The 13,600-nt window shown below is 40.5% G+C and overlaps 2 pseudogenes and 1 further gene; all 3 read left to right on the top strand.

Annotated features, from left to right (window-relative positions):
* Igh (immunoglobulin heavy chain complex) overlaps nt 1-13,600 on the top strand; it is a 2,751,187-nt gene that overhangs the window by 1,072,867 nt on the left and 1,664,720 nt on the right.
* On the top strand, nt 4,424-4,717 carry Ighv1-41 (immunoglobulin heavy variable 1-41; annotated as a pseudogene). Its single transcript is given in 1 exon segment — nt 4,424-4,717. A coding segment is annotated over 1 exon segment (294 nt).
* Ighv1-40 (immunoglobulin heavy variable V1-40) lies at nt 11,855-12,147 on the top strand (annotated as a pseudogene). The gene is given in 1 exon segment: nt 11,855-12,147. A coding segment is annotated over 1 exon segment (293 nt).

Below are 13,600 nucleotides of genomic sequence, written 5' to 3'. Positions count from 1 at the left end.
TGTGTCAGAAACCTGGATGTGCAGCAATCTGCCTTGGCACTGACAAGACTTAGAGAAGAGTAGCTTGTAGATTTGCTTAGATGCAGTCATTTGGGTAATGTGTTTTTGTGTCTATTTCTAAAAGACCTATTGTGCTTTTTCAGTTTTGCAGAAGGACATCCATGAATTACTTGCTGTTGATAAGGATGTCTCTAGAGTACCCCATGCCTTGTCAATATTGATAACTCTGAACACTTTCCTCGACATTTTTCTTCTTTCATAAAACAACAAAAAAAGGAAACTGTGATTATGCATGATGAATGTATGTTTGTGTTGTGTAAAAGACTTGAATTTTGGGACAGCTGGCAATAAAGTATAATATGAATTTGACCTGTAAAATTCCACCAGGATCTGTGCAAAGTAAAACCCCTTTCAAAGTCTTAAGTCTTTACTTCCTATTCAGAACTCCTAATTTTATAAATGAGGAGGGTCATTTACCTTGCTCCAACACAAATGTCCTTGTAAACTTAGGTATAGTAGGGGTTCATATGGACCCAGACTTTTAATAAACCTTTGAAGCATCTCATCATGACAATGGCCACAGGAAGCACAAGATTCTGCAACAGAGTGGAAAAGGACAGAGTCTTAAGTTTTAAGTGAGTTTTAGGTGTTTTGCTAACTTGCTTCTGTGGTCTGCAAGAAGTTCCCGGATCTTAGAATATAAGAGGTATTAATATCAGAATGCACAGCTGCATCATTTCTGCCATTGTCATTTCGAACAGTCCTGAGATGGTGGAGTGAGGATGATTATAGGAGAGATGAGAAAGAAGACTCTGAGTCAAAGGTTAGAAATAACCTTTGAGTAAATACTCCTTCAATCCTGAATTTAGTATTTATATAGGTCAAATATCATGTTTAGGGTTTAACTGCTGTGAACAGAGAAGATGGCCAAGGCAAGTTTATGACAGACAACATTTAATTGGGCCTGGCTTACAGTTGTAGATGTTCAGTTCAGTATCATCAAGGCAGGAGACCATGAGATCATCCAGGCAGGGATGGTGCAAGCATAGCTGGAAGTTTTACATCTTCATTTGTAAGATGGAAACAGAATACTCACTTCCAAGCAGCTGAGAATATTATAGCCCACACCCTGAGTGACTCACTTATTACAACAGGACCTTACCTCTTGATAGTGAAATTCTGTGCTGAGCATATCCATAACATCACATTGACTCCCTGGCCTTGACAGGCTTGTTCAAACATTTGAGTCTGTGAGTAACATACATAAACAAAGCTTAATGCAAAGTCTAGTTAGTCCAACTTCGAAAGTCCCCATAGTCTATAGTGGTGTCAACAATGTTGACATTCCTCTGGAAGTTTCTTAGGATACTGGACATATTAGTATTGAGGACCCAGCTATATCCCTCCTGAACATATACACAGAAGATGCCCCAACATGTAATAAAACACCTGCTTCCAAATATCTATACAAGCCATATTCATAATAGCTAGAAGGTGGAAACAAGCCAGATGTCCTTCAACAGAAGAATACATGCAGAATATGTCATATATTTACAGAATGGAATACTACTCAGTTATTCAAAAACAATGACTTCATTAAATTAGTATGTAAATGCATGGAACTTTGAAAATATTGTCCTGAGTGAGGTAACACAATCACAAAAGAATACACATGGTGTGTACTCACTGATAAGTGGATATTAGCCAAAAAGTTCACAATATGCAATATATTCAATTCAAAGACCATATGAAGCTAAAGAAGTAAGACCAAAGTGCAGATGCTCCGTGCATCGTAGAAGAGGGAACAGAATAGTCTCAGGAGGTATTATGGGGACAAAATGTGGAGCACAGACAAAAGGAAAGGCCATTCAGAGACTGTCCTACCTGGACATCAATCCTATATGTAGTTGCCAAAACTAAATACTATTGCAGATGCTGGGAAGTTTTGTGATGGGAGCCTGATATGGCTATCTCCTGAAATTCTCTGTCAGATTCTGAAAAATAAAGACTCAAATGGTCACGGCCAACCCCTGGCCAGAGCGAGGGGTCCTTGTCTCCAGGGTTATAGAAGGGACTGAAGGTGCTGATGTGGTTTACAGCCCCACCGAGGGAGCAACAGTGTCAACCAGCCAGAACATCCCCTGCCCACAGGCTCCTAGGGACAGGACCACCAAAATAATACACATGGAGGAACCCATGGCTCCATCCACATATGAGGTAGAGGATGTCCTTGTTTGGACATCAGTGGTAGGAACGGCTCTTGGGCCTGTGGTGGTTCAATGCCCCAAAGCAGTGGAATGCCAGGGTGGGAATGTGGGTGTGGGTGGGTTAATGTAAGGGAGCACCCTCTTAGAGGCAGGGAGTGGGGGCGATGGAATGGGGCTTCCAGAAAGGATACCTTTAAAGGAATAATATTTGAAATAGAAATAAATAAAATATCCAAGAAAATGAAAAGAATGTCCAAACTTCAAAGTCTCTTCTGCGTTTCACCCAATTACTTAACTTTAATTTTTAAAGCAAGACTGGAAACCAACTAGGAAAACTCCAACTCTGTACCTCCATGGCTAATGTCGAAGCAGTCTTTAGCTCTCCAACTGCTTTTTCATCTTTCTTGACTACAACAAACTTTTTTTCTCCTGGGTTTTTCACTTACACTTACACTCACACACACACACACACACAAACACACATATGCATGCACACACAGACAGACACACACATGTACATACATACACATGGACTTATAATATCTAGACTTTCATCTTGTATATGTTTGCACTGAGTGGGAATTACTTTCTGTTAGGCAAGGGACCATGAGTAGAAGCCTCTAAGTTTGAGCTCAGCTTGAAGCTCCAGAAACACAGAGGGAGCTTTGTCTGTTCCTGAGACTAGACCCCTATCATATAGCCACAGCCCACCATAGAGAGTTGTGGATATCAGTCACATAATGGCAGTGGCCCCACGGACCTCCACATGTAGATGAGTACACATGGAGGGAATCATGGCTCTAGCTGCATATGTATCAGAGGATTACATTACCTGGTATCCATAGCAGGGAAGGCTCATTGTTCTGTGAATGCTCGATGATCCAGCATAGGAGAAATCTAGAAGGATGTGGCAGGAGTGGATATATGGTTTGGGGGAGCAACCTATAGAAGCAGGGGCAGGTGTGATGTGATAGGGGATTAGTTGAGGGGAACCAGGGAAATGAGATAACATTTGATATATAAATAAATGTAATAACCAATAAAAGACGTCGTCAGGATGTTGTGAGAAAGCCATATTTGAAGGTCCCAAAGAAAACCAGAGGGTCAGAGTGGAGGTAGGAATGATCATAGTGTGTTATTCAAATCATGCAACCACACATAAATGAAAACATAAAGCGTTTGTTTCTATGGACCTGGTTGACATCATAGAGCAAATATTCCATGTTCTTACTCATTAGTATGCAAATAATATTTTCTCATATATACTGAGGAATATTTCATTGTCTATAACCCAAACATTGTCAGTATCTATTTGTCCTTTTTATAAATGTAAATTGATTCCATTTCCTAGTTTCTGTGATTGGAGAAGCAATAAACATGGATGTGTAACTGTCTATGTAATAATATAGAGTTATTTGTGTACATGCTTGGGAAGGAAGGAGCCGGGACACAGCACAGTTTTTTTACTCTTTTTGGTGACAATTTCAAACAGAATTCTAAAGTCAGTATACCACACTAGTGCACTCATATTAATAATGAGTAAAGATTCAACATTTTCCACATCCATGTCATCAGTTTTCCCATTTGTCTTCTTCCTTATTAACATCTGAATGTGTTCTAATTAAGACATTAAATCTTTTTAATGGCTATTCCCAACATTATCATTATCTTCTTCATCATCATCTTCAAAATTATCATCACCAACATCTTGATCTTCAAAAAGCATTATCTGTAAATCAACATGTTAACATATCCCAGAGTGGAGCAACAGACATAGGCCAAGTATAGATTGAAACATTCATCCCTTTAGTTGCAGCCATACCAGCAGTGAAGGGCTAACAGAAAGTGTATGGGGTGCATTTCCTCAGGGAGTTATTGGATTTGGACTAGAACATCCTGCTAGTTTACCCATGAGCCTTTTCAGTCCTTCCTCTCCAATTCTTCACCAGTTGGACTAAGTTCTTATGTAAGAAGTGGCCTGCTCATGAATATGTAAATTACCTGAGTTCATGGTGGTTAAAAACAGGAATGTCCACACCCTGAAAACCACATATGACCAACGTCTTCTCCACAGTCCCTGAACACACGGTCTCTAAACATGGAATGGAGCTGGAACTTTCTCTTCCTCCTGTCAGGAACTACAGGTAAGGGGATCACCAGTTCCAAATCTGAAGAAAAGAAATGGCCTGGGATGTCACTTACATAAATTCTTCCTTTCTCCACATAGGTGTCCACTCTGAGGTCCACCTGAAGCAGTCTGGACCTAAGGTCAGTGAAGATATCCTGCAAGGCTTCTGGTTACTCATTCACTGGCTACTACATGCACTGGGTGAAGTCCTGTAAAAAGCCTTCAAAGGATTGGATATATTATTCCTTACAGTGGTGGTACTGGGTACAATGAAAAGTTCAAGGGCAAGGCCACATTGTCTGCAGACAAATTCTTCAGCACAACCTATATGTACTTCAGCAGCCTGACATCTGAGGACTCTGTGGACTCTTACTGTGCAAGATACAGTGCTGTAACCACATCCGGAGTGTGTCAGTAATACTGGAGGAGGAGCAAACTGCCCAGGGAATGAGAAGACTTAGAGAATATTCGCTTGAAGACTTGATCAGAAGCCGTCATTTGGGCAGTCCATTTTTTGTGTCTCTTTCTTAAAGAACTACTGTGGGTTTTCAACTTTGCAGAAATACATCCATGAATTATATGCTGTTGATTTAGGATGTTCCTAGAGTACTCAATGCCTTCTCAATATCGATAACAGTGACATTTTTCTTCTTTCATAAAACAACAAAAAAGGGAAACTGTGATTATGGATGATAAAAATATGTCTGGGTTGAGTGAAAGTAGAATTTGGAATAGCTTGAAAAAAAGTATATGAATTTGATCTGTAGAATTCCAACTTCTGAGCAAAGAAAATCCCTTTCAAAGTCTTAAATATTTTTTGGTGCTTCTCTGGTACATTTATTAAAGCCATATTATAAATTGTAGAAAAATAAGTGTACAGAGATTTTCTAACACAGATTTCTAAAATTTAGCCAACATATTCATCTTGAGTGTACTCATTGAACAGCTACTGATGGAAATGGGCAGGTGCAGGACTGGTGCCTTGCAAAGCTTTACTTCCTTTTCATCACTGCTGATTTTATAAATGAAGAGGATCATTAACGCCACTCCTACCCAAATTTGCTTGTAAACCTTGATATAGTAGGGGTTCATGGGTACCCAGACTTTTTTTTTCTATTTCTTTTTATTAGGTATTTTCCTCGTTTACATTTCCAATGCTATCCCAAAAGTCCCCCATACCCACCCCCCAACCCCCTACCCACCCACTCCCCCTTTTTGGCCCTGGCGTTCCCCTGTACTGGGGCATATAAAGTTTGCAAGTCCAAAGGGCTTCTCTTTGCAGTGATGGCCGACTAGGCCATCTTTTGATACATATGCAGCTAGAGACAAGAGCTCCGGGGTACTGGTTAGTTCATATTTTTGTTCCACATATAGAGTTTCAGTTCCCTTTAGCTCCTTGGGTACTTTCTCTAGCTCCTCCATTGGGGGCCATGTGACCCATCCAATAGCTGACTGTGAGCATCCACTTCTGTATTTGCTAGGCCCCGGCATAGTCTCACAAGAGACAGCTATATCTGGGTCCATTCAGCAAAATCTTGCTAGTGTATGCAGTGGTGTCAGCGTTTGGAGGCTGATTATGGGATGGATCCCTGGATATGGCAATCACTAGATGGTCCATCCTTTCGTCACAGCTCCAAATTTTGTCTCTGTAACTCCTTCCATGGGTGTTTTTTCCCCATTTCTAGGAAGGGGCAAAGTGTCCACATTTTGGTCTTCGTTCTTCTTGAGTTTCATGCATTTAGCAAATTGTATCTTATATCTTGTGTATCCTAAGTTTCTGGGCTAATATCCACTTATCAGTGAGTACATACTGTGAGAGTTCCTTTGTGATTGGGTTACCTCACTCAGGATGATGCCCTCCAGGTCCATCCATTTGCCTAGGAATTTCATAAATTCATTCTTTTCAATAGCTGAGTACTACTCCATTGTGTAAATGTACCACATTTTCTATATCCATTCCTCTGTTGAGGGGCATCTAGGTTCTTTCCAGCTTCTGGCTATTATAAATAAGGCTGCTATGAACATAGTGGAGCATGTGTCCTTCTTACCGGTTGGGACATCTTCTGGATATATGCCAAAGAGAGGTATTGCTGGATCCTCCGGTAGTACTCTGTCCAATTTTCTGAGGAACCACCAAACTGATTTTCAGAGTGGTTGTACAAGCTTGCAATCCCACCAACAATGGAGGAGTGTGTACCCAGAGTTTTTAATAAAGCTTTGAAGAATCTCAGCAGGCCCAAGGCCACTGGAAACACAAGATTCTGCAACAGTACAGGAGAGCACACAGTCTTCAGTCTTAAGTGACTTCTAGGTGTTTTGCTAACTTGTTTTTGTGGTCTACCAGAAGTTTTAGGCTCTTAGAATATAAGAGGTATTAATATCAGAATGCATAGCTGTATCATTTCTGCCATTGCCAAGTCTACTCTGTTGGTAGAGTGAGGATGATTATAGAAGAGATGGAATGGAAAACTCTGAGTCAAAGGTTAGAAATAAGAGTGCTGTCCAGTAAAACATACTGCAATCTTGAATTTATACCTCATAGGCTTTACATATGTCATAGTTAGGGTTTTACTGCTGTGAACAGAGACTATGACCAACAGAAGTTTATGAAGGAAAACATTTAATTGGGGCTGGCTTACAGGTTTAAAGTTTCAGTCCTGTGTCATCAAAGCAAGAGAGCATGACAGCATCCACACAGGCATGGTGCAAGCTGAGCTGAGTGTTCTACATCTTCATCTGAAGGATACTAACAGAATACTGGCTTCCAAGCAGCTAAGAGTTTTATATACCACACACAGTGTGAGACACCTATTCTAACAGTACCACACCTACTAATAGTACCACTCTAGGCTGAGCATATGCATACCATCACATTTACACCCTGGCTATCATAGGCTTATTCAAGCATTTGAGTCTGTGGATGTCATACATAAACAAAGCATAGTGCAAAGTGTATTTAGTCCAACTTCCAAAGTCCCCATAATCTAGAGCCATCTCAACAATGTTGAAAGTCCTCTGGTAGTTTCTTAGAAAACTGGACATTGTATTGTCTGAGGACCCAGCTATAACAATCCTTTGCATATAACCTGATGATGTTCCAACATGTAATGAGGACCAATGCTCCAATATGTTCATAGAAGCCATATTCATAATAGCTAGAAGGTGGAAACAACCCAGTTATCCCTCACCAGAAGAATGTATACAGAAAATGTGGTATATTTATATAATGAAATATTACTCCCATATTAAAATAATGACTTCATGAATTTTGCAGGCAAATGGATGGAACTTGAAAATATCCTGAGTGAGGTAACCCAGTCACAAAAGAACACACATTGTGTTCACTCATTAATATTTGGATATTAGCCCAAAATTTCACAATACTAAAGATAAAATTCACAGACCATATGAAGCTAAAGAAGGAAGACCAAAGTGTGGATGTTTCTGTCTCACTTAGAAGAGGAAAAAGAATCCTCGCAGGAGGAATTATGGGGACAAAATGTGGAGCACAGACCAAAGGAAAGGGCATCCAGAGACTGCCCTACCGAGAGATCTACCCCATATGCAGTTGCAAAACCCAGATTCTATTGCAGATGCTGGGAAGTTCTTGTTGATGGGAGCCTGATATGGCTATCTCCTGAAATTCTCTGTCAGAATCTGAAAAATACAGAATCAAATGGTCACAGCCAAACCCTGACCAGAGCGAGGGGTCCTTGACTCCAGAGTTATAGAAGGGACTGAAGGTGCTGATGTGGTTTACTGAGGAAGCAACAGTGTCAAACAGCCAGATCATCCCTTCCACAAGCTCCTAGGGACAGGACCCCCAAAACTAATACACATGGAGGAACCTATGGCACCAGCCAAATATGAGGCAGAGGATGTCCTTGTGTGGACATCAGTGGGAGGAATGGCACTTGGGCCTGAGTGGATACAATGCCCCAATGCAGTGGAATGCTAGGGTGGGAAGGTGGGTGTGGGTGGGTTAGTGTAGGGGAGCATCCTCATAGAGTCAGGGAGTGGGAGCAATGGGATGGTGACTTCCAGAAAGGAAACCTGGAAAGGGAATAATATTTGAAATATGAGTAAATAAAGTATCCAAGGAAAGGGAAAAAATAGTTCAAAGTTCAAAGTCTCTTCTGAGATTCATACAATTACTTAAAATTAATTTCCAAAATAAGATTGGAAATCAGCTAGGCAAACTTCAAACTCTGTACCACAGCAGCTAATGTGAACGTAATCTTTAGCTCTACAATTCCTTTTTCATCATTGTTGACTACAATGAACTTCTTTCTCCTGCGTTGTCTACACACACGCACACACACACACACACACACACACACAGACTTACAATATCTAGACTTGCATCTTGTATACGTTTGGACTGCATGGGAATTACTTTCTGTTGGGCAGTGGACCATGAAATGAAGCCTCTAAGGTTGAGCTTGGCTTGAAGCCTCAGGGACACAAGAGGGACAGTAGGAGTTTTATCTGTTTCTGAGGCCAGACCCCTGTCATGTACCCAGAGCCCACCTTAGAGAGAGTTGTGGGCATCAGTCACATAGGGGCAGTGGCTCAAAGCCCCTCCACATGTAGATGATCTTTTCCTTTTATGCCTAATTACAAATGAGAACTGTTAAAGCTAGGTTCCATGCCAATAGGAAAGCAGGTGACTTTGAAAGCTTCATTGATGATAATGTATTAGCAACATAGATTCACAGTCTGAGACTTCAGTCATCATCCCCCTATAAATGAGAGCTAATTCTCCCTGCATCTGAGCCCTGCAAGCGCATTAATTGCAAGGATATGTTACTGCTGAAGTCACACTGGGCAACTATAGTGTAAAAGATGGAAAATCTAACTCCAGGTGAAATCGTGACCAGCAGGGGTCACAATGGAGCCAAGACTCATCAGCAAAGAGATGTGGGTATGGGATTACTCTGTATCCTATGTGGTTTTCTTTCTTAACTTATGCAAACCTATTGTGATTGACATGTAACGATTCCATGGTCAAACACTGTGAAGATTCTGTATTAAACACTTCAAAGATGTATATTTTCTTTTTTTTATTATATATAAACCTAGAATCCTGAGTTTTATCAGTCACTGGGCCACCATGTAGGCCTCATACAGGAGATGGTCTGAGGACCCTGACACATATATGCAGAGGACTGCCTGGGTTGGTCACAGTGGGAGAAGATGCACCTAAATCTTGACACACTTGAAGGCCTATAGAGTCGGGAAACCCTGTGAAGGGAGGCATTCTATTGAAGATGGGTTGGGGGAGAAACATGAAGAGGAACTGTTAAAGGCTGGGCCTGGAGAGGGCAATGATTGAATTGTCAAAATATGAGCATTTAAAAAAATAAGTGTTAAAATTTATACAGTGTTTTCTGACCAGTGATATTCTTTCCAAACATGTGCCAGAAATTTCACCACTCACTTAAGTGCACACTCTTTCTGTGGGAAGCGGTTTCCGCTGTGCCTGCATGGCCTAATTGGTAAACAAGCAATGAGCGCATGTGCGAGAGTGTTTTCCTGCCAAGTCATGGCCCATCCCGGGGTGTGGTGTTGAGGCTCTGGGAGAGCAGCCAATCAGGTGTGGACTCACCACACTAAGGCGTATATAAGCAGCGCCTTTTTGGTGCTTGGGGGTCTTCCTCTTCATGTTGAAACTGGTGTAATAAAGTTGCTGCAGAAGGATCCGGTTTCTCATGCGTGTGTTCTTGCTGGAGAGACAATAGCGCGTGTGAGATCTTTCATTTTCTCTATAGAAATAAACAAACAAAAACTTATAAAAAGTGCTTTAAAAAGATGAAACACACAAACAACTCACACACACACACACATACACACACAAATACTCAGAAACCCATAAAAATGCAACTCTGTAATCAAGATATATATTCAAAAGTCAAGTGCAACAAAATTAATGCAAAAAACAAAGAGAGAAAGTGATTACAAAACCGCTGTTGAGTTTATTTTGTTTTGGACTTATATTGTTAGATATGCATCCATCATTAAATGTGGTAATAAGACCAGAATCCTCAGAGCTCCCAGGCACTAAACCTCCAAACAAAGCATACACATGGAGAACTCATGGCCCCAGCTGAATATCTATCAGAGGATTACCTTATCTGCCATCAATGGCAGGGAGGCTCATGGTCCTGCAGAGAAGAATGCTCGATGATCCAGCACAGGAGAATTCTAGAAGGATGAGGCAAGAGGGGATATATGGTTTAGGGGAGCAACCTCGTAGAAGCAGGGGCAGGTATGATGGGATAGGGAATTTCTGGATGGAAACAAGGGAAAGGAGATAATATTTGACATGTAAATAAATAAAATAACCAAAAAGAAAGAAAGACTTGGTCAGGATGTTTTAAAAGAGACATATTGGAAGGTTGAAAGGGAAACCAGAGGGATAGAGTCAGGTAAGAATGATCATAGTATATAATTCAAACCATGGAACCACATATAAATGAAAACATGAAGCATTTGTTTTTGTGGACCTGGTGGAGGACATACACAAAATATTTCATGGATTTACAATGAGGAATATTTCATGGTCTATAACACAAACATTGTCAATATCTATTTTTCCTTTATTATTAATGTAAATGGATTCCATCTCCCAGTTGCTGTGAATGGATCTGCAATAAACATGGATGTGAAAATGTCTCTGTTATAATATAGACTCATTTGAATACATGCTTGGGAGGGAAGGATCTGGGACACAGCACAGATTTATTTACTCTTTTTGGTAACAATTTCAAGCAGAATTCCGAAATCAGTATAATACACTAGTACACTTATAGCAATAATGAGTAAAGAATAAACATTTAACACTTTCATGTCATTAGCTTTCTCATTTGCCTTCTTATCAGCATCTGACTGAGTTCTAATCAAGACATTAAATCTCTTTAATGGATATTTCCATCATTATCATCACCATTATCTTCTTCATAAGCATCTCCATCATCATCATCAACATCTTGATCTTCAAGAAGCATTATCTGTAAATCAACGTATTAATATATCCGAGAGTAGAGCAACAAACTTTGGCGTAATAAAGATTGAGAGATTCTTCCCTGTAGTTTCAACCATACCAGCAATTCAGGGCTCATAGAATGTGTATGGGATGCATTTCCTCAGGGAGTTATTGGATTTGGACTAGAACATCCTGCTACTTGACCCATGTGCCTTTTCAGTCCTTCCTCTCCAGCAATTCACCAGCTGTACTAAGTTCCTATGTAAAAAGTCCTCCTCTCATGAATATTCAAATTACCTGTGACTATGGTGGTTGAAAATAGGGATGTCAACACCCTGTAAACCACATATGATCAGTGTCTTCTCCACAGTCCCTGAAGACACTGACTATAACCATGGGATGGAGCTGGGTCTTTCTCTTCCTCCTGTCAGGAACTGCAGGTAATGGGCTCAACAGTTCCAATTCTGAAGAAGAGAAATGGCCTGGGATGTCGCTGATATACACTCTGCCTTTCTCTTCAAAGGTGTCCACTCTGAGGTCCAACTGCAACAGTCTGGATCTAAGGTAGTGAATGCTGGGGCTTCCATGAAGCTGTCCTGCAAATATTCTGGTTACTCATTTAGTAGATACAAAATGGAATGGGTGAAGCAGAGCCATGGAAAGAGCCTTGAGTCGATTGGAGATATTAATCTTTCCAATGGTGGTACTAACTACAATGGAAAGTTCAAAAGCAAGGCCACATTGACTGTAGATATATCCTCTAGCACAGCCTATATGGAGCTAGCATATTGACATCTGAGGTCTCTGCAGTCTCTCACCATGCAAGACACAGTGCTGCAACCACATCCTGAGTGTGTCAGAAACCCTAGAGGAGGAGGAGGAGGAGGAGGAGGAGGAGGAGGAGGAGGAGGAGGAGGAGGAGGAGGAGGAGCAAGATGCCCTGGGAATGAGAAGACTTAAAGAATATTCACTTGATTACTTGCTCAGATGCACTCATTTCGTAGTTCATTTTGTGTCTGTTAATTTTAAGAACTATTGTGCTTTTTCAACTTTGCAGAAGTACATCCATGAATTACAAGCTGTTGATTTAGGATGTTCTTAGAGTACCCCATGATTTGTCAATATCAATAACAGTGTCCAAATTCATTGAAATTTTTCTTCTTTCACAAAACAATAAAAAAGGGAAACTGTGATTGTGGATGATAAAAATATGTCTGGGCTGTGTGAAAGAGTAACACTTTAGAATAGTTGGGAATAAAGTAGGATATGAATTTGACTTGTAGAATACTACCAACTTCTGAGTAAGAAGATGCACTTTCAAAGACTTTTTTCGGTGCTTCTCTGATACATTAATTAATGTCACATTACAAATTGTAGTTAAATAAGTGTACAGTGATCTTCTAACAAAGCTTGCTAAAATTTAGCCAACATATTCATGTTGAGAATACTCAGAGAACAGTTACTGATGGAAATGGGCAGGTGCAGGACTGGTGCCTTGCAAAGCTTTACTTCCTTTTTAGCACTGCTGATTTTATAAATGAATCAGATCATTAACCCCACTCCTACCCAAATTTCCTTGTAAACCTCGGTATAGTAGGGGCTCATGGGGACCCAGGCATTTTAATAAAGCTTTGAAGCATCTCTGCAGGGCCAAGGCCATAGTCAACACAAGGTTCTGTAACAATACAGGAAAGTACAGTATTAAGTCTTAAGTGACTTCTAGGTCTTTTGATAACTTGCTTATGTGGTCTACCAGAAGTTCCAGGCTCTTAGAATATAAGAGGTATTAATATCAGAATGCACAGCTGCATCATTTCTGCCATTACTAAGTGGGACAGTTCTCTGAGGGTGGAATGAGGATGATTATAGAAGAGATGGAATAGAAATCTCTGAGTCAAGAGTTAGAAAAACGTTTGCTGTCCAGTAAATACTTCTGCAATCCTGAATTTACTATTCACATATGTCATATGTCATATTTAGGGATTTTACTGCTGTGAATATAGACCATGACCAAGACAAGTTTATGAAGGACATTTAACTGGGCCTTGCTTACAGGTTTTGAGATTCAGTCCAGTATCATCAAGGCAGTCGAGCATAACAGCATCCAGGCGGGCATGGTGCAAGCAGAGCTGTGAGTTATACATCTTCATGGTGCCAGCAGAATACTGGCTTCCAAGTAGCTGAGTGTTTTATAGCCCATACCCAGAGTGACACACCTACTCCAAAAGGACCTTACATTATAATAGTGCCACTCTCTGCTGAATATATACAAACCATAAC

The sequence above is a fragment of the Mus musculus genome, chromosome 12 (assembly GCF_000001635.26).
Source record: "Mus musculus strain C57BL/6J chromosome 12, GRCm38.p6 C57BL/6J".
NCBI classification, from domain to species: Eukaryota; Metazoa; Chordata; class Mammalia; order Rodentia; family Muridae; genus Mus; species Mus musculus.
Note: the sequence above shows the minus strand (reverse complement) of the source record. Positions and strands in the feature narration are given on the sequence as shown.